The sequence below is a fragment of the Procambarus clarkii genome, chromosome 71 (assembly GCF_040958095.1).
Source record: "Procambarus clarkii isolate CNS0578487 chromosome 71, FALCON_Pclarkii_2.0, whole genome shotgun sequence".
Taxonomy (NCBI): Eukaryota; Metazoa; Arthropoda; class Malacostraca; order Decapoda; family Cambaridae; genus Procambarus; species Procambarus clarkii.
In genome coordinates, this window is record NC_091220.1 from 16,350,037 (window position 1) to 16,370,908 (window position 20,872).

At 43.1% G+C, this 20,872-nt stretch overlaps 1 protein-coding gene across 7 annotated transcripts in view; it reads right to left on the reverse strand.

Annotated features, from left to right (window-relative positions):
- The window catches only part of LOC123745607 (sodium-independent sulfate anion transporter), a 47,310-nt gene that overhangs the window by 12,796 nt on the left and 13,642 nt on the right, over positions 1-20,872 (reverse strand). For all 7 annotated transcript variants that reach the window (XR_006771355.2, XM_045726318.2, XM_069312110.1 and 4 more), the window contains exons 2-8: positions 10,036-10,124; positions 8,205-8,384; positions 6,648-6,843; positions 5,757-5,977; positions 4,388-4,556; positions 2,344-2,537; positions 1,253-1,431 (exon numbers count right to left, since the gene is read on the reverse strand). Coding sequence is in view for 6 of the 7 variants with exons in the window: in XM_045726318.2 (XP_045582274.2) it covers positions 1,253-1,431; positions 2,344-2,537; positions 4,388-4,556; positions 5,757-5,977; positions 6,648-6,843; positions 8,205-8,384; positions 10,036-10,124 (1,228 nt within the window). In the remaining variant the exon portion in view is untranslated. The remainder of the gene's footprint in view (positions 1-1,252; positions 1,432-2,343; positions 2,538-4,387; positions 4,557-5,756; positions 5,978-6,647; positions 6,844-8,204; positions 8,385-10,035; positions 10,125-20,872) is intronic.

Below are 20,872 nucleotides of genomic sequence, written 5' to 3' on the forward strand. Positions count from 1 at the left end.
GCAGCTTGACTGATAAGGTAAAGAGACAGGAGGTACAACTCAAGAAACTAGTGAAAGAGTAATGAGATACAGAAAATGAAGAGGGTGACTGAAGAAATTAACCTGAAAAAAAAATAAACTCGCATGGTGAACAACTCAAAGTTAGATGACCAAACCACACGTCAGAAGATAAAATGAAGACGACGTTTCGGTCCGTCCTCGACCAAAACGCATATTGCCGGGGTGCTGGGAAGATGAAACACTATGAGCTTAGCTCTAATCCTGTATTTACACTTAGATAATTACACTTACCGGTAAGTAATTAGAACTGAGCAGGGAAACCAGCTGTGAACTGGGGCTAAGCCTCCTGGTGGCAGTTATTGGCACTAATGAGTTTGAACTAGTTTTGAATGAATTTATTGTTTTGTTTTGGTCATTTGTAGAGCTGTTGGCCGTTTTGAGGTTTTGTTACCTGTGAACGTTCCAGTTACCTGTAGAGTTTAGCCGACTATCTGGATGCTTTCCCATTATGGTGGCAAATTGTCACTTGCTCTCTCTGCCTCTCTGAGGGGGCCAGGTTGCGGCTGTGGTCTCCACTAGTCCAAACTCGACTGTGACTGATGTGACTCAATAGGTGGAGAAATCTCAGGGAGATAGCTTCAGGGTGTCACTGGGGGCTCCCCCAGAGAAACCCATCTGGATCAATAAAAACACATGGACGAAAAAAAAAAAAAGACCTGGGTGGAAAGACAGAAACATTTGCAAAGGATGGGCAGAAACACAGGTTACAGTAAAAGCTAGCCAATAGCAGATTGGCAGCTAGCCAATCAGCTGTACTAACCAACCCTCAATCAGTTTGAGGGTTCCGTTAGTACAGTCGGGTTCATTATCGACCCAGAATCAAGAATTCTGGATTCGAATCCCAGGCGAGACAGATATGGTTGGGTGCGTTTCCTATCGGCTCATGTCCCTGTCCACCTAGCAGTAAATAGGTACCCGGGAGTCAGTCAGCTTGTTGTGCGGTTGCATCCTGGGAAGGGTCAGTAATTCAACTCTGGAGACTTTGATATAAGCCTAACATATACTGTACACTATGTATTGACTGGGTGCCTGTCCCCTTACACAATTTAATAATAATAATACTGTAATAATAATTTATTATCAGGTACTGCAGACCTGATAATTTACAGCCCTTACATGTACCCTTCTCGCACAAACGAAAAGAAGCAACATAACTTCAAATACAAATACAAAATCATCAGTGAATACAAACTTGAAGTATGCTGTAAGGAAAGCCAGGGCCAATATAACCAGTATGCCGGTTACGATGCCTCCTGCAGGAGTTTTGACACCACTTGTAGCATTGACAGCAGTTCGAGTGAACGATCCGGTTACTGGCATTGACTGAGCAAAGGATCCGACGAGGTTGCAAAATCCCAGCGCAAACATTTCCTGAAGAAAATGTTATTATCTTCAAAACAATAATACAAGTATTGCTTCAAAGTATATGGGGTGTAAGACACAAGCTTGTTAATGAAAATGTCATCTAATAAATATTCATCAGGCACAAGCATATTGGGACAAAATATAAATGTGTTATGTTTTAAACCAGCACTGAATTATTTCAAACCGTCCCAATTAAACAACAAAAAATTGCCATTGAATGCAATGAAATGCAAATTTTTGGGAGAGCCCCCGGTGTTTACCTGAAGCTAACTTGGTGAAATTGCAAATTACTGTATTGCAGTAATTAGGCTGCTAATACTAGAAATCTTTTAATGTGTGAATAATCATAGATTATATGTGCAGCACAGTGAACTTTAATAGTCCCCGATTACTGCTTTTTGAACATGGGTAAACATTTAAGGATCAGTCACCAATCACCCCTAGGATTCCAAAGGAATGATTATGAGGAAAGATTACATACATTAAACCTCACATCACTAGAAGCCAGAAGAGTTAGGGGACACATGATAACAACATATATAATTTTCAGCTGTAGTGACAGGGTACAAAAGGAAATTATTTTGAATAAATGGTACAAGGGGACACAGATGAGCCAGCAGTATTGCAAAAAATTTGTTCATTGCCATAGTAGTGAACAAAATTAATGCAATATAAAGTTAAGTGGTGGAGGAAGACTCCACACACAATTTCAATGGTATGATAGCACCCAACAGTTGATTGCAGGCCGAGAAGCGGGACCAAAGAGCTGAATCTCAATCCCAGCAAGTGCAATTAGGTGATCCGGTTAGTAGATTTGGTCTATTATTTAGAGGAATCCACTATATGGAGGTCCAGATTTTTGAGGTTCCACTGTATATCATATGAAGACCCAATGAAATACTGTATACGATAACTCACCTGTGTGGCATCAATAGTTTTGCCACCAGAAAAAGCACTGGCAATAGCAATACTTTCTATGATGGATATAAGTGGGATGACTGCAATCCCAGACCCAACGTCTAACACCATATCACTAAAAGTTAAATTAGTGCCATTGATAACTGTAGAAAATGGAGGCACCTTAAAAGCTGGTAAACCAGGTTGTACCTCTCCTAGAAAAGAAAAAGTTTGTTTTATAATATAGAATATACACTATAGTATGTATATATATACTGTATATAAATATTCTTTTAAATAATGACAAAACTTTAAAATCATAAATATTTGTTATTTTATTTATTTATTTATTTATTTATTTATATATACAAGAGTTCTTACATTCTTGTACAGCCACTAGCACGTGTAGCGTTTCGGGCAAGTCCTTAATCCTAATATTCCCCGGAATACGACGTCGCCAAATCGTTTAACAACCAGGTACCCATTTTACTGTTGGGTAAACAGAGGCTACAGTTAAGGATTGGCGCCCAGTAAATCCTCCCCGGCCAGGTTTCGAACCCAAGACAAAGCGCTTGCAAAACGCCAGGCGAGTGTCTTACCACTACGCCACGGAGGCTGCCCGTTAAATAAGAATTTAACATTAAATTTTGAATTAATGAATGAAAGACAAATAATTACATATTTATTATTGAAAAACTTTAGTTTCTCTTGGCACAGCCTGCAGGTAACAGTAGAAATTAAAGTATTGTAAAGTTTAAAAAAGAAAAGAATATACTGAAGAATTTAGAAAACTTAGTGGAATTTAAACAAAAATGTAAATCACTGGATATATAAATGGCATATAGCCTTTTTTTCTTGTGGTAACATGACCGTACAGAATGTTTTTCAATGAACAATACACTGAAATTATATGACAAAGCAATGTGCTATTTTTCTCAAGGTCAGAACCATACAACAGCCAGACAAAGTAGACAACTACACCCCTGGGCAGCCAGAATCTCTCCCATTATCTCCATCTGTTCACAGTGGAAAAAGAGAGATGCTGGAGAAAGAACTCTAACCAGCCCAGAATGACCAGAAAGCTCATTAATCTGCACTGTAAACCCTCGCCAAGCAATACTGTCTCGGCTCTACTAACTGCTAGTTGGCCCACCTGGCCACTACTGCAGATTGTCACAACCAATGTCCTTATGCAAATGATACACAGTTTTTTTTTAGCAATACTTATCCTGCCTCATTCCTAGCCAAAATCCCTCACTAGACAGACTTAGCATACAACATGAGACAACTACACAAGAAACCATGATCTCCAAGGAAGAAGACAGCAGTTTACTGAATTTGTCTCGAGCCTGCCCAAACTATCCAGAGACAAGTCAGGAGGATTGCAATACGGTTTATGACTAGGAGCCTGGAGTTGAATAGGGTAGTGGCATCTGGTGCCAATCGAGGTAAGTTGCCAGTGTGGTCTAATCAAAGTGGCACCTCCACCAGAACCATAGAAATGAACTTTAGTAAAAGAAAAACCAGTACTAACACAAATATGATAATATTTGTATTTGCTAACATAAAAGTCACTCTTGCAACTAGCCTCCTCACTAAAACAAATACGTGTTCACAGCCTTAATGGAAACTCTCACAAAGGATTATTTATGACAGTGAAACAGGGATACCAGAGTACAGTCTTTTCAAATGTAGCCAAAATAACAAGTTACAGGGTGGGATCAGCCTTTACATTAAAGACACATTGCTACTGAGCTGTTTACCTGTTCAAATGCACATGTCAAACGGATAATTATGCAATAGCTGACCCTACATTACGAGTCAATGAGGGATGATTTCAAATAATGTGCAAGTCTTAAAAGTTCTGAGCATACAGAGTTTCATCAAAAGCATTAAACGTCCAAGTATACTACATCCACTGGAAGTCCTTTGTCTGTAAAGCTGGTTACCATTTCTAAAATTGTGAGCAGTATTATTTACAGTATTACTATTGGCAAGAAATATACTCTACAATAATTGCAAAACATATTTTAAATATACTGTACCTCCCATATATATATCATACCTGTTATTATGAACGGCTGGTGATGGTCAAGTGCGTAGGCAATTATTAGAGCTATAATGACGACTATAGCATTGCGACCAACTGAGAGTAAAAATACACACTTTTTCCAAATTCTAGTTTTCATCTCGTCAGTCACCTGAACTTTTACAGCTTTCAAATCTTTCAGTTTCTGCAAAGAAAAAAAGTATTGGTCAAAGGTTATAAATACTGTAGTCCACCTCAGTCTAATCAGCTGGTTAATTAGTAGTAGAAACCTTTTTCTCTAAAGACAATAACAGTAAACTATAGCATATGCTTATTTTAATGAAATTCCATATAATACTTCCCTGTAGAAAATGCCAGTGCCCATTTCTTTTCCTTTGCCATGGGTAGTTAGCTTTAGGGAGCCATATGGGGCTTTCCCCAGAAAACCAGCCTTAAATGTAATGGAAACATCAATTTCTGCCTGAGTCGTGATAGTTCCCTGACACCCTCCCTCCTTCCAGGTCATTGGGGGATTGTTTACATCTACCACAGAACTAAGGGTGGGGAGCTGACCTGAGTTAAGCCCTGTGGGATGACCTAACCTACCATACTCTCACATCCAGGGAGGTGAGGTAGGGGTCATGTAAACCCAACCTTTGATAGTTATCAAAGGTTGGCGAGTTAATCCATTTCCAGAAAGTTACCAGCTTCAGGTCAGATATTCCAACAGTCTCAGGTGGGATCTGCTGGTATAAAAGGCAGAGACAAGTTGATTGAAAGATTGTGAGTCGAGTCTTTAGACCAGAGATATGGTGTGAATCAATATGCAGGCGATGAGTCACAATAACGTGGCTAAAGTATGTTGACCAGACCACACACTAGAAGGTGAATGGTCCGTGCTGGACCATTCTCAAGTCAAAACGTCGTCGTCCCTTCACCTTCTAGTATGTGTGGTCTGGTCAACATGGTGTGAATCAAGTTTTCAGAACGAAAAAGAGTTTAGTGTGAGCCAACAGAGCGGATAGAGGTGTGAGTTCAGTGGTGGACACCACAGGGAAAGGGAGATGGATATCTAGTATTGCCCATGAATTTCATCATACGGTATATAGATATTGAACCAACCTGGTGAGTATTTGAGATGATGTACTCTTACGTTCCATTATTACATGTTTTGTGAAACTCCATTATTACATGTTTTTGCGAGACATACGGAATAAATTAAATGAAAGAAATATGTATGGCAAAACCACCGGAAGCTTCAAAATATATGACTATGATTATAGGTAATACAGGACATCACAAACATATAACTCATCCTATAACTACTGTACATAAATAATTAAAAAATAAAAAATATAAACAAAAACCACAATACAGTACTGTAATTAAATTAGAGAAACCTTACCCTTAATAGAAGCAAAATTATAATAGTAGAAATTCCAAGGGTTAAATCCTGCCATCTTGTCTCTCCAATATGTTTAAAAAGATTTTTATAAGTTTCTATAATTCCATCACTTGAATATGACAAGCCAAACAAGCCTTTGAGTTGTGAAGAAGCGATGGTTATGGCTGCCGCAGAGGTAAACCCACATATTACTGGTTTGGATATGAAGTTGATAAGAAAACCTAGAAAAAAAAACAAAAAGAACTAAATAATATTTTAAAGAATTGTTTTGAAATGGGACTTTTTTTTTTATTAACAAGCTTAGGTATACACAGCAATGTGCTGCTACCCTATTCTATATGAAAGATTACACAGTGTAAAGAAGAAATTAGCTATAAGTTCATATAATATTCTCATCTCACAGAATGGTTAGTCATACATGGAATCAGGGGAGATAATACCAGCCTCAATACAAAAACAAATCAACTCTGACTAAAAATCAGGAGAACATATGAAATGTAAGGCTGATCTATTAGCCCCCACTAGCAAAATCTGGGTACAGCACAAGACTATCTTCTAATATTCCAGAGTGTATGAAGTAATTACAGAGCTCAATGTACCTCATACCATTTGGTCTGAAGTTGCTTATAACAGGGCAATCACAGATATAGTGTTGGATAATTTTAGGGATTTGCATGGGCTCTTGTGACTTAATATGGGATTATCTTAGTGAGGCTTGCAGTAGGGAGCCACTGAGGGCCCCCAAAAAGACATTTCATTACCGTACGTATATTCTATGCTGGTTTTTAATGCTATTTTAAGAATATATGTACAAATTTTAGCTGTATCATATGAACTATTTAATCATTTTTCCAGCAAACAAATCAAGGAAAGGTCAGTAAAACTTTTTACCTAAGTTACAAAATCCAGCAGCAAGAATTATGAGGCCAGTGAGGAAACACAACAATACAGCGAAGTCGGGGCCACCATTGCCTGAATACTCATGAGTCATAATGGCCATGATAGCTGTGGGCCCAATGGTGATGTCCTTACAGCTGCCAAAAATCAAGTACATGAAGCACCCCATGAAGGATGAGTACAAGCCATACTGTGTGAGGAAAGAGTATCTGTTAGAATATTTTTAGTACAACAGGCAAAGAGGGAGTATGAAAACAAGCTTATCGAGGCAAAGAAAATAATGGTAAAAACTCATAGTTGAATGTAATGAAACGACTCTTTCTGCAAGAGTCCCAATGGCTCCCTGAAGCTATCTTGCCGAGACTGCTACACTGTACATTAGTTTCACAAGTTCTGTTTGGCCTACTGGGAACCAAAACCAGGACCTTGACCCCTCACAGAGGTGCAGGGAGTGGGTGACAGTCTCTCACCCACTGGAAGAAGCCTCCAGAAAGATAGAGGCTGGATGGGAGACAGATCCAGGCAATGCCGAGTATACACCCCTGCTCCTTAGAATACTATAAGATAATGTCTGTTTGTCCAAAGTTGGAAGCCAGATGCTTGGGGTTAGCCTCGCCCAAATTTACAGGTGGAATGGGTCTGAGGTACAGGACGGACATAGGCTGGTTGGGGTCGCCAGAATTCAAGATGGAATAGTGTGCCAAGGTAACATTCTGACCCCAACTTGTATTTTTTGCACTACTGTACCTGCCACCTACACATTTTCAAAATATTAAAATAATCAAAACAGATTTTATCTTATAGAAATGTATACCATTATTCACAGATAATGGAAAAATTAAAAAAAAATTCTTGCTATTGAAACTAAGGCCATAGTCCCATAAACACACACATTCAATTCAGCCCTTCCTTCCCTTCCAAGAGAAAACTGAAGGCCAACCCACAGATTCAAAAGGGGATATTATAAGATGTTTATTCTGGTAAAGGTACATACTGTACATTGAAAATCAGTTACAGACATAATGTAGAATTTATAGATAGAGCTAGTACATACAATGCCTGAAGCCACTAATGTGCACATTTTGGGCAAGTTGTGGAAAAAAACTTAGACTAAAACTTGATACTAATTGAGATTAAAAGCATAAATTGAAGTGAAAAAAAAATAAAACCAGAATGATAATTACATGATGGATGGAACAACATAAAATGCAACAGAACAGCAGAAGGAATTTTAACTAAATAAACAGAAGATTACAATTTTCTTCAAGTTTATACATGGCAGATATTGGCAGTTAAACAAGTTGGTCAATAATCAATATTGTTTGAAAATAGCAAAACATAGGTTCACATTTAGGAGGTAAGGAAGTTACATGGAGTTTATTAGGTAGTAATTAGTTTTTCTCTTAACATATGAGTTACATTTACCAGTTATGTTCATATTAATTTTGCAGAATGTACTAGCCTAAGGTTACTGTATATTTTATCTTGGGCATCAGAAAATACTGTTGCCCACAAAGGTGAACACTTATGGCTGGATACAGAGTAACTTACGTTGGGTGGTAGGCCAGCCACGACAGCATAGGCTATGCCCTGAGGTATGACGGTCAGGCCGACAGTGAAGCCAGCCATCAGATCGCCCTCAAAACATTCCAGATTGTACTTGGGAAGCCATGATGTGATTGGTAGTCTTTTGAACAGCGTTTCTTTGCTGAAGGTGCGTCTGACACCTCTCTGTTGGAATTATTTTGACTTTAGTGCTAATAATATCATTTATTAATAAACAGGGCAGATGCAATGTAAGGTGTGTTAAGGTATGTTTTCCTCTCGAGACACTCATCGTAGAAATCGATCCAAATTTAACTATTTAGATCATAGCAACTACATCAGAGTTCTGTGGCAGCTACTTTCACGTCCGCAGTAATTACAGGTGCCACAAACGACGTCTGCAGTAATTACAGTTACTGAAAACGACGTTTACAGTAATTGCAGGTGCTACAAACGACGACTAGGAATTACAGGTGCTACCAACGACGTCCACAGCAAAATCAGGTGCTACAAAAGATGTCCGCACATTTTCCCCAGAATCAAGCAGTTCACATCAATGAAACAGCATTGGTCCAGAGTCAGGTGGATGAGGATATAAGGCCATATGACCAAAGCAACGTGGGCATCACGCCGTGCAAATCAGCATCACAGACATACAGAGTTTCTCCCATCCCTGTTCGAGCCGTTGAGGCAGTAGCTGTTGAACCTTTGAGTTCCTTGCACTCGCCGTATGGTACTTGCATATAGATACCAATTTGATCTACACGGTGAAAGTTCGTTTCCGGAAGACCCATCAGTAAGTATATCCAGAGGCATCTGATGCCTGTCGGGGTCCAATGACACCTGTCGACATTCTAGAAAATGGCAATATGGTGCTCGATTCAACTTGTCCAGTGTAGAGGCACTTCAGAAACTACCCTTGAAAGTAAGAATGCACTGCAAGAGGTTTGCCTCTTAACTGCTACTCCCACCACGACATTACCAGGTTGAGAGGAACCTCTTTGTCAGGATCGTCAGTTCCTGGATATCAGACAGGCCTCTAGCTGAGATTGTTAAGAGCATCGACATCCAAAACCCGACCTTAACTGCTGTTTATCTGGAAAGTAGACAGTCAGCGACTAGAAGGAGTTCCAGTAGATACTCTAAATACTTTCGCTGGTAACAAAAGCTTTACTTTGGAGGATAGTTTTACTAGAAAAATGATTCTAAGTAAATTATATGTAGATCTCGATAAATGGTTGAATGTAAGCAGTCCCATTAGCCACGTTTCTTGGGGGTATGGAGAAGGTTACGAGGGATAGCATCCAGATGAACACCTCTATTAATAACTCCAGTTCTCAGAATAGCAGGACTACAGAAAGGACACATGACCATAATGCCATAGAAGACATTACTGCAGGTGCAACGGCAGTCTTTAATAGAGGTGACATGGTCAAGAAGGATTAAAGACAAATGGGGGGATCTTTGACAAGCTGCTGGGTTCCTGTCCTCGTTCGAGGCCACTATTGTGTTATTGGCCCTCAGGTAAGTCAATTGACAGTAGCATTCTCTGAACATTATTGTCATCCAGAAACCAAGCAATGAAGGCACAATCAATGACAGGTATTCCACTACTGGGAATTGCTGCTTCACCACTATGGCCAAGCAGTATACTGCCATCAAGCAATGACTTCAGAGAAAATAGAGTGATTAAGTCATAATGTGTGAGAATATATGACAGGAAGCTGTCTCGTGCTGCTACTACTCCATAACACACACACACACACTCCTCTTTCAAGTGCTCCAGCAACTATGGTTATTAGTATTGTCAGCATAGGCAACTATAGTTATTAGTTACCTTAATTATGGCAGCGGTCCTGGTGGGGCAACTGCGAGACATGATGCCTGCAGACTTGCCCGGCGTGGTGTTGGCTGCTGCCTCGCCCCCTGCGGAAACCACATCAATGTTAGTCTCTCTCTACACTGCTCAAGTCACTCTTAAACCCTTCAGTAACTGTGCTCCTAAATCTCTCTTATCACCACACACTGGTACATGTGTAGCATGTGTAATACACTTGTTCCATACTCTCATTAGCTTATGTGCAGATAATGAGATGGGTTTGTTAATCCTATGTAACCTATCTCTTAAGTTATCGTATTCCTAATTCCCAAGTGTACAATTAATTACAGTTAGTACTTCTTCCCAACCTGCTAGAGGATAGTTAGGTGAGGTGGAGACTAGTAATATGACCAGTCGACAGTGAATCATCATCCACGACTAAAAATCGCATTCACTCTAAACATCTACCACTTACGGGCTACTCATGCCCATACCACCTCTTGGGTGGCTTAATCTTCATCAATCAATCATCACCAGTCTAACTCCAAGAGTGGTTCAGTACAAACGCTTGAGAGATATACCACACAGCTTCAACAATGTAACACTCGACGTGTCTAGTTCTACCCTCACAAGACGCCTCAGTCTCGACACAGAGCAGACAGCCAGACTCCGGCCGCATCGAGCTTCCAAGCTCTCGTCCCGCACTCGAGCTCTTCGACTCCGCCCACATTCAGAGCGCCACGTTCTATACACTCACACAGCATCCAAGCTCTCCACCCCTGGCCTCCCTCAGCTCTCTGCCCTGCTCCAGGCTTCATCTCAACTACAACATTTCACTACATTGCCAACAAACCAACTGCTGTAACCATGACTATACTAAATATAAAAAAAACACTAAACCTTTTGTGTCTAATCAACCAAATACGTAAACGTAAGTTACATATTTAAGAAACATTAGCATATGGGGGTCTGACGGCTGAGTGGACAGCGCTCAGGGTTCATAATCCTAAGGTTCCGGGTTTGATCCCCGATGGAGGCGGAAACAAATGGGCAGAGTTTCTTCCACCCTGATGCCCCTCTTCACCTAGCAGTAAATAGGTACCTGGGAGTTACAGTTGCTACAGGCTGCTTCTTCCTGGGGTTGTGTAACAAATAGGAGGCCTGGTCGAGGACCGGGCCGCGGGGACGCTAAGCCCCAAAATCATCTCAAGATAACCTCAAGATATTAAAGTTCATAAAAGCATAATGTATACGAATACACTCTGGCTTCCTGTCCCTCGACACAGTGAATTATTGATTATTATTATATTATCTGAAATGTAATATTTATAAAACAAAATGTGTCTAAAATCTCTGTGGGGATATAGAAGGAAGTTTACTGGAATATATTACAACCCCAAAGTGCTTTCAGAGATTGTGTTGACAAGTTAGCATTACACAAGCTTCCGGTCTCCAGTGTGTGAGTTCATCAGGGTTATTTATTTCGTTGTCATGTTATTCTCTGTGAACTTTGAATTAGATGTTGACGTAGCGTGCTTAAGGGGGCGTCTGGTTGGCATCTGGGTCCAAAAATGCAAAAATGAAAACTCGTTCGATTTCAATCAAACTTTTTTGACAAGTTCTATATGAAAAGTGTTTCATCTGGTCCAAGTTTCAGCATCGTAGCATAAATAGGAAGGGAGAAAAAAAATATTGAAGTACTGCAGTAGTTGTGAAAATTATGCAAAAATGGTCAAAATCGATTATCAATCAAAAGTGTCAACTGAAATCATAGCTACGACTCTTTGCTATCACAATAGCATATATTAAACAAATATTATAATTAGTTTAATTGGAAAATTTTTTAAGAAAATTTAAATTTTCAATATTTTTTTTTTTTTCTTTTTTTTTCGGGCGATTTGCATCAAACTTACACACCTGACTGTACGTAAGCCTATCTGTAAGGATACCAATTTTGGAGAAAATTGGTTGATGTCAAACTCAGCCACAGATTTTAGAACCTTAGACTTTATTCATTTCTGTTTTTTTTTCAATTGACACAAACATTTACAAAACTGATTCCTTTTTTATTCAATTTACATGAAACTTACACAGTATATGTGGAGGGCATGTCTCTACATTGGGGGGCTTTCATTTTACTCTAAGTTCATTTATTGATTTTATAATAGCAATAAACATGCCATATTTGCAAAAAAATTTTGGGGAACTTTGAACATTTGTATTAGGAAAACTAAAGATGTTTTGGAAATTCTAAAGCCCCAAATCCTTTATTATATGCTAATGTGTCAGAAAAGTGTCACAGAATAATTATATCTGAAACGTGTGCTCTGAAGTGTGGACTTGAAAATGTGTAAAAAACGTTGAAAAAAAAAAAAAAATTCCTTTCTATTTACGCTGCAGTACTGAAACTTGGGACAATTTAAGCACTTTTCATATACAACTAGAAAATTAATATTGGTTGACATTGAACAACTTTTATCTATAATCCTCTGACTCCCCCTTAAGGATGTTGAATAATGTCAGGCTAAGTTCACCAGCTTGGGAGGAGGGTGTCCCCAGATTAATGGTGTAAATGTGTAGTTCGCCAGCTTGGGGGGGGGGGGTGTCCCCAGATTAATGGTGTAAATGTGTAGTTCGCCAGCTTGGGGGAGGGTGTCCTCCAGATTAATGGTGTAAATGTGTAGTTCGCCAGCTTGGGGGGGGGGGGGTGTCCCCCAGATTAATGATGTAAATGTGTAGTTCGCCAGCTTAGGGGGGGGGGGTGTCCCCAGATTATTGGTGTAAATGTGTAGTTCACCAGCTTGGGGGGGGGGTGTCCCCAGATTAATGGTGTAAATGTGTAGTTCGCCAGCTTGGGGGGGGGGGGTGTCCCCAGATTAATGGTGTAAATGTGTAGTTCACCAGCTTGGGGGGGGAAAGTTCCCCAGATTAATGGTGTAAATGTGTAGTTCACCAGCTTGGGGGGGGGGGGTCCCCAGATTAATAGTGTAAACATGTAGTTCACCAGCTTGGGGAGGGGGGGGGGTGTCCCCAGATTAATAGTGTAAACATGTAGTTCACCAGCTTGGGGGGGGGGGTCCCCAGATTAATAGTGTAAACATGTAGTTCACCAGCTTGGGGGGGGGGTGTCCCCAGATTAATAGTGTAAACATGTAGTTCACCAGCTTGGGGGGGGGGGAGTGTCCCCAGATTAATGGTGCAAATGTGCAGTTCACCAGCTTGGGGGGGGGGGGGTGTCCCCAGATTAATGGTGTAAATGTGCAGTTCACCAGCTTGGGGGGGGGGAATATCCCCCCAGATTAATAGTGTAAATGCAGTGTTACTTGCAGAAACATATTCTTGTCCTGTTCTTGGACACTTACATGTTCAACTGTTCATTTACTTAAACTTTTACTCAAAGTTTAAGTAATTCACGCAGTTATATTGTACTATTTGATTTTGTCAAGTGCAACCTTCTGTTCGGAAATCATGGCAATAACTCCTGGGTTATCAGCCATACAGGCAGCAAGTCAGCAGTAGCATTGTCTTCCCTCAAGTCATGTACTTAATACCAAAGAACCAAAGGTCTCTGTTAAGGACCATTCTGGCCCGTCTTGCCAGAGAAGTTATGCAAATCATTGTGAATTCGTGTTTTGTAATGCGAATAATAGTTCCTTTCTCCACATTAGCAACTCATTATTTAATGAGTTATTAGTAATTCGTTTTTACAAAATTCAAATTTGAATTTTTGAATTTTTGAATTTCGATTTTTTTTAATATGATTAACGTCATGTATGACGCCTTCCCCACGTCACTGGGGATATTGTCATGGGGTATCTGGCAATATATCTCCCGGGATGGGCTATTATCCTATGCGTCAGTTTTAGGATCAATATATCCAAATACATGATGATGTTACAGCTGACGGTTGGAGTGGAGAGTTGCTTTATGGGGGGTACTCACCCTTATCTCTTACATCATGTCAACACAAGTCAAGACCTTAGTTATCTGTCCATGAGGCAAATTGAAATAAGTTTATTGAATGAGGCAGTCACGCTAAATGTTGCCTCTGAAGAATTGGTCCAGTGTACATCTTGTTGTTAATGTTAATGTTAATGCTTTAGGTGAGCTGTAGGTGTTGTCAACACCTGTGTCCCACTCTAACACCTGTGTCCCACTCTAACACCTGTGTTCTTGTGTCAGGTACTCAGTGAAAATTGTATCTATGGAAGTCATTTCATGGCTTGCATGCCACTGGCTTATTGCAAGTAGAAAATGATTTGTTTTTGAAATACCTGAAATAAGTGTGTTGGCTATTTGAGGCTTGTCTATCTTGGAGTAGTGAAGTACAGAAGACAAGTAGTCTGCTCTTAATCACCTAAGTGTCATGGTCTAGATAAGGGTCAAGAGTATAGGGTTATGTAGCTTAAGTTTGTCTCAGACGATCTGTGTTTTTGTACGAACTGTTCTTGTTAAGGTTAGTGGATCAACCTGACTGTGATGGCTATGTGGGCCTTCGAACTAGGAAGAAAAACAGCTTCAAGGACCAAACAATCACCAGGGGAGGCAGGCTGCGGGAGTAGAAAAACTCTCGAAATTGTACAGGTAATCAAAGTAACTTGATGTTGTGGTAAGTGGTAAGATAAGTGGTAAGATAGTCGTTATTACTGAACCCCTGAATATTAGTCACATCGGTGTGGGAGCGGACAGAGAGGAGCTATAGAAGTTGTACCATGATGGTCACAGACCCCTGGGTAATACTGGGAAGAGGCGGGGGACCATCTAAGTAATGTAGATGTAGTGTCCACATTGATATCTTGACTACCACTGACAGCAGTGATGACTGTCAGAGCCTGATACATCCAATGATAACCTGTAACATATATATGTTATATGTTATAACATATATATGATATAACATAGAGGGGGTCTCTATTTTCCTCGTACCCTTGAGTACATGCACATAATACCCATACCGTCAAGTGCATAGTTTCTGAGGCTATATTTTACTTATAAGTCAATTTATGTAGCAAATTATCTCCTGAAACACTTTATTGACGTTAATATGTACGTTAAAGAGGCTTGACAGTAATTAATGGGATGTCTCACCTGTCCCAGGTACTGAGTGATAGTCACGGGCTCCTTAAACTTTGATCTGACCTTTGTCTTAGACAGCTCAGGATAGATGTCTTGAAGGTTGTCGCCTTGGGAAATAATATATAAGAGCTCTCCTGTGGATAAGGAGTCAGCTTCAAGTAACCTTCAAGACATCTTCCTAAGCTAAGACAAAGGTCAAAGCAAAGTTTAAGGAGAATGTTGTCAATATACAAAGTTAACATAATGTTATCAATACTGCCATCCCCCTAAGAGGCTCCTGTAGTCTTGACCAACCGCCACAATTGTCGCCTCCATTGATGGGAAATAATTATACAGAAAATATCAGTATAAAGTAAATTGGAAAGGAATGCATAGGACACAGGTGACAGGCATGATAAGAAGCCTTGGGGGGTGGGGGCATTTACGTCTACTGATAGATCCCAGTTATCACCTGGATTAATTGGTGGATTGATTAATGAGTTGGGTACTTGCTTAATATGTTGATGCAGTCGGCTACCTTATGAAATCACAATACGTAATCAAATTTCTCTCTCCTGTAAACATCGTGTGTGTGTGTGTGTGTGTGTGTGTGTGTGTGTGTGTGTGTGTGTGTGTGTGTGTGTGTGTGTGTGTGTGTGTGTGTGTGTGTGTGTACTCACCTATTTGTGCTTGCGGGGGTTGAGCTTTGGCTCTTTGGTCCCGCCTCTCAACTGTCAATCAACTGGTGTACAGATTCCTGAGCCTACTGGGCTCTGGTGTGTGTGTGTGTGTGTGTGTGTGTGTGTGTGTGTGTGTGTGTGTGTGTGTGTGTGTGTGTGTGTGTGTGTGTGTGTGTACTCACCTATTTGTGCTTGCGGGGGTTGAGCTTTGGCTCTTTGGTCCCGCCTCTCAACTGTCAATCAACTGGTGTACAGATTCCTGAGCCTACTGGGCTCTGGTGTGTGTGTGTGTGTGTGTGTGTGTGTGTGTGTGTGTGTGTGTGTGTGTGTGTGTGTGTGTGTGTGTGTGTGTGTGTGTGTGTGTGTGCAGCATATTAGAAAGCTTGGTTTGAAATCTCGTGTGTTTTCGAGATTTACTCAATTCCTAAATGGACAAAATTCTCTCACGTATGATAGGTAATTTTAACTCTGCTCTCATACTGCTATTCTCGTGTACTTTGGAGCCACAAGGACGATTCATACGGCTTCATTTTGCAAAGTTACAAAGGAGTTTAACTCTGTGTCTGTATATAGTGCGATATGTAGAACACTCCTGTCAGTCACAGAACGGATAAACGATATATAGAACATTCTAGCAAGTCTCACGTTAATTCCACAATGGTAGCAAAAAGGACCTACAAGGGCTTTAATCTCTCCCAGATTATCTTGAGATGATTTCGGGGCTTAGCGTCCCCGTGGCCCGGTCCTCGACCAGGCCTCCTTACCACACCTATATTTGTGTCCTGGCCCACATAGTTCTCAAGGTTATCTCTTATCAACACCATCACTTGTACCAGTGAGTAAGAATAGTTTTCTAGTGAATTATATAGACTTTACCTATAGCCACATACCTGCAACACAAGTTTCAGCCCCGTTCCTGTGTCAGGTAAGTCCATTACGGGCTCACCATAGCCCGTGCTACTTGGGAATTTTAGTTCCCAGTAGCTGAATCTTAAACAACAACCTGGAACATACCTGGAGAGGGTTTCGGGAGTTCTTCTACTCCCCGAGGGAGCCGAGCGGACAGCACACTGGACTTGTGATCCTGTGGTCCCTGGTTCGATCCCGGGCGCCGGCGAGAAACAATGGGCAGAGTTTCTTTCACCCTATGCCCCTGTTACCTAGCAGTAAAATAGGTGCCTGGGAGTTAGTTAACTGTCACGGGCTGCTTCCTGGGGGTGGAGGCCTGGTCGAGGACCGGGCCGCGGGGACACTAAAGCCCCGAAATCATCTCAAGATAACCTCAAGAAGATCCCGACCTGAGGCCAGACATGTTTGCTACCAGTACGTCAAGTTGCATTAATTACTGGATTCTAATTATGCCATTGTTTGAGGATAAGTTCGTGCAACACCTGGCCTTCCTGTACACTAGAGCAGCCAACTAATGCCACAATGAAGTTGTGGCCTAAATTGACCATTAGTGTTATATGTTCTCTTGGTTATTATTCCTATTGTTTCCCCTCCATGTTGCTATGCTGTGTGTCGCTCCTCAGCCTTTACCACAACACTCACTTAACTAAGTGAGTCTTGGTTAGAGTCATTGAACTTCCACCAAACTTCCACTTAACTGGGAAGACGGGACTCCACGAGCGTAGCTCTCATCCTGTAACTATACTGAGGTAATTACACTCACTATATATATAGAAGGGAGTACCACCTCTGGCTGGAAGAAGGGGGACCCATAGCCTCGGAGGAAACCACACATAACGCATTGGAGGGAATGTAGGTCCCCTCCAATATAGTTTGTGTGCTTTTCTCCTGCCACCCCCTTTTTTTTTCTTTATTGTGTATTAAAAGGTTACAAAACATACAAGACAAATGCCTAAAGGTTATGGATCTCTTGAAGCTCCTCCGCTTCTGGACAGGAACCGAGGACGCAGCAAGCATTTCCCCTCTAGATCGCCACACTGAGGCGCTGAAATAAAAAACTGGAAGCCCTTGGGTCTCTGGTGACGTCAATGAGCTTGGAACCCAATTCCTTGAGAAATCCCATGGCACTCTTGCCCCAGGGGCCATGTGTCTCAGACGCTATGGGAACAAAGAGGTATTGACCTTCCAGTCGCCTGTAGTTGAGTGATTTTGCTGTTTCCCTGTAGTTGGCCGCCCCACCTGCTTGATCAGCTCCGAAGTGTACATAGGTGTCAGCCAGGGTGGATATATATACACTATATATATTATATAATAATATTATATTAATAATATGTTATAATAAAAAGGTGAGTACACACACACAGTTCAACAACCCCAGACAGCCATTGAAACCCTTCAGTTACCAAGCCCTCCCTCTCACTCCATCAAATGCTCACCATCCCATCCCCCAACCTTCCCTCCCTCCCTCCCTCTCACGTCCCCCCAACCCTCCCTCCCTCCCTCTCACGCCCCCTAGCCCTCCCTGGCTACCTTACCTTGGTCCATAACCCCCACCCCCCACCCCAAGTATCCTTCAAGCCCCTGTTAGCTACCTCGCAGGACAACAGTCATTCAAGTAGCCCCAACCATGGAACAACTTTCTATGCCACTGGAACAGCCGGCAAGGGGAAAGGTAAGCGAGGATGAAATAGAAAGTCCGCTTTAAGGCACTGTACACAAATGCAGATGTGATTACAAATAAGACAAGTGAACTTTGGGAAAGATCACACGAAGAAAACTCAGATGCAAAAGTTCTCACAGAAAACTGTTATGCATCATAAGAAATAGTGTGTTATCGCAGGACTACTGTGGAACACCCAACTGGTTAAAACACAATCACATTATTTATTGATTTTTTGTTGTTGAGATATATACAAGAGTTGTTACATTCTTGTAGAGACACTAGTACGCGTAGCGTTTCGGGCAAGTCCCTGGAATACGATCCCCCGCCGCGAAGAATCGTTGTTACAACCAAGTACACATTTTACTGTTGCATTAAACAGAGGCTACAGTTAAGGAATTGTGCCCAGTAAATCCTCCCCGGCCAGGATACGAACCCATGACATAGCGCTCGCGGAACGCCAGGCGAGTGTCTTACCACTACACCACGATAAAATCTCATTCTCATAAAAATGTACACAGTAAAATATGAGAGAAGAGAGCAGGAGGAGGCAGGCAGCCCTCCCCCCCCCTCCATGGTGACGCTGCCAGCAGCAATAGCAACAACAGCAGCATTAAGGCTATGCTGTGCTCATCATATTCATCATGGCCAATATCCTCCCCTGGTGATGCTGCCTCATCCACAACCTTCACGTCCCCCCCCCCCCACACACCGTCCTCACGTGCCGCAGCTCAGCCTCCCGTCCTTGCTGTGGGGGAGGCTCCCCCAGCCTCTGTGCAAGCAGGGGGCCCGCCCCACCCCCCAGGCAAGCAGGGGGGCCCGCCCCACCCCCCAGGCAAGCAGGGGGGCCCGCCCCAGCCTCTGTGCAAGCAGGAGGCCCGCCCCACCCCCCAGGCAAGCAGGGGGCCCGCCCCAGGCAAGCAGGGGGCCCCTCCACAGCTCCCGGGCAAGCAGGGGGCCCCTCCACAGCCCCCGGGCAAGCAGGGAGCCCCCTCTACAGCTCCCGGGCAAGCAGGGGGCCCCTCCACAGCCCCCGGGCAAGCAGGGGGCCCCTCCACAGCCCCCAGGCAAGCAGGGGGCCCCTCCATAGCCCCCAGGCAAGCAGGGGGCCCCTCCATAGCCCCCAGGCAAGCAGGGGGGCCCCTCCACAGCCCCCAGGCAAGCAGGGGGCCCCTCCACAGCCCCCAGGCAAGCAGGGGGCCCCTCCACAGCCCCCGGACAAGCAGGGGGCCCGCCCCCAGCCCCCGGACAAGCAGGGGGCCCGCCCCCAGCCCCCGGACAAGCAGGAGGTCCGCCCCCAGCCCCCGGACAAGCAGGGGGCCCGCCCCCAGCCCCCGGACAAGCAGGGGGTCCGCCCCCAGCCCCCGGACAAGCAGGGGGCCCGCCCCAGCACCCGGGCAAGCAGGGGGCTCCTCCACAGCCCCCAGGCAAGCAGGGGGCCCGCCCCGCCCCAGCCCCCAGGCAAGCAGGGGGCCCGCCCCAGCCCCCAGGCAAGCAGGGGGCCCGCCCCCAGCCCCCAGGCAAGCAGGGGGCCCCTCTACAGCCCCCAGCCAAGCAGGGGGCCCGCCCCAGGCAAGCAGGGGGCCCGCCCCAGGCAAGCAGGGGGCCCGCCCCAGCCCCCAGGCAAGCAGGGGGCCCGCCCCAGGCAAGCAGGGGGCCCGCCCCAGCCCCCAGGCAAGCAGGGGGCCGGGTCACATCTCACACTCCCCTGATCTACATTATGTTTGCTTTTTCACAAATTCTGAGAGACATTTTTTATTGACAAGTTGCAGGTGACAAGGTAACTTTGCAGCCTCCTTGGTCATATGTAAAAACTTGGACTGGCTCCAGACTTCCTGTGATTTCAGTAGAAATCCGGTTGAATGACTTTTACAAGTCATTTTTTACAATTCAATTACTTGAATTTGAATTTTGAATTTGAATTCAAGTAGTCATTTTTCCCGCCAACTCTGCTCTTTGTTTACACCTTCCAGGAATACCCGGTTGATGAAGATTAAGCCACCCAAGAGGTGGCACGGGCATGAATAGCCCCGAAAAGTATAAAGGAATACCCCGCGCCATCCAGGACTATTAACTGTACCCTCAGTTGTCAGGGGAGAGACGTGTAGTGAGGTCATCTTACCGTGAAGGGATCGTGTAGTAACAACATATTGCGCCCAAAACCAGATCTGTCTTGTCACGAGTACCAGTTGTTGGGGCCAAGCCTGGCTAAGGAGGTCGAGAGCCTACACACGTGACAACCTGAACTACCAACCACCACCACAACTACCACCACCTGCCCTCCACCACCACCATCATAAACGCATCAGAGAATAAACAAATCAAATAATTACATAATACGAGTATCAATGTAGACAAATATTTGGGCCGTTCAAGAATGACAAAATTAAAATGACGGTATTATAGCACTGACACGATTTAACATTAACCATTTTACAATTATTATTATTTTTATTACTAGGGAAGGCGCAAGGTTGAGCCGTGTTCCCTACACCGGTGATGGGTTCGACTCCCCTGCGGTGGTGTCACGTGTCCTTCCCACCGACGGGCC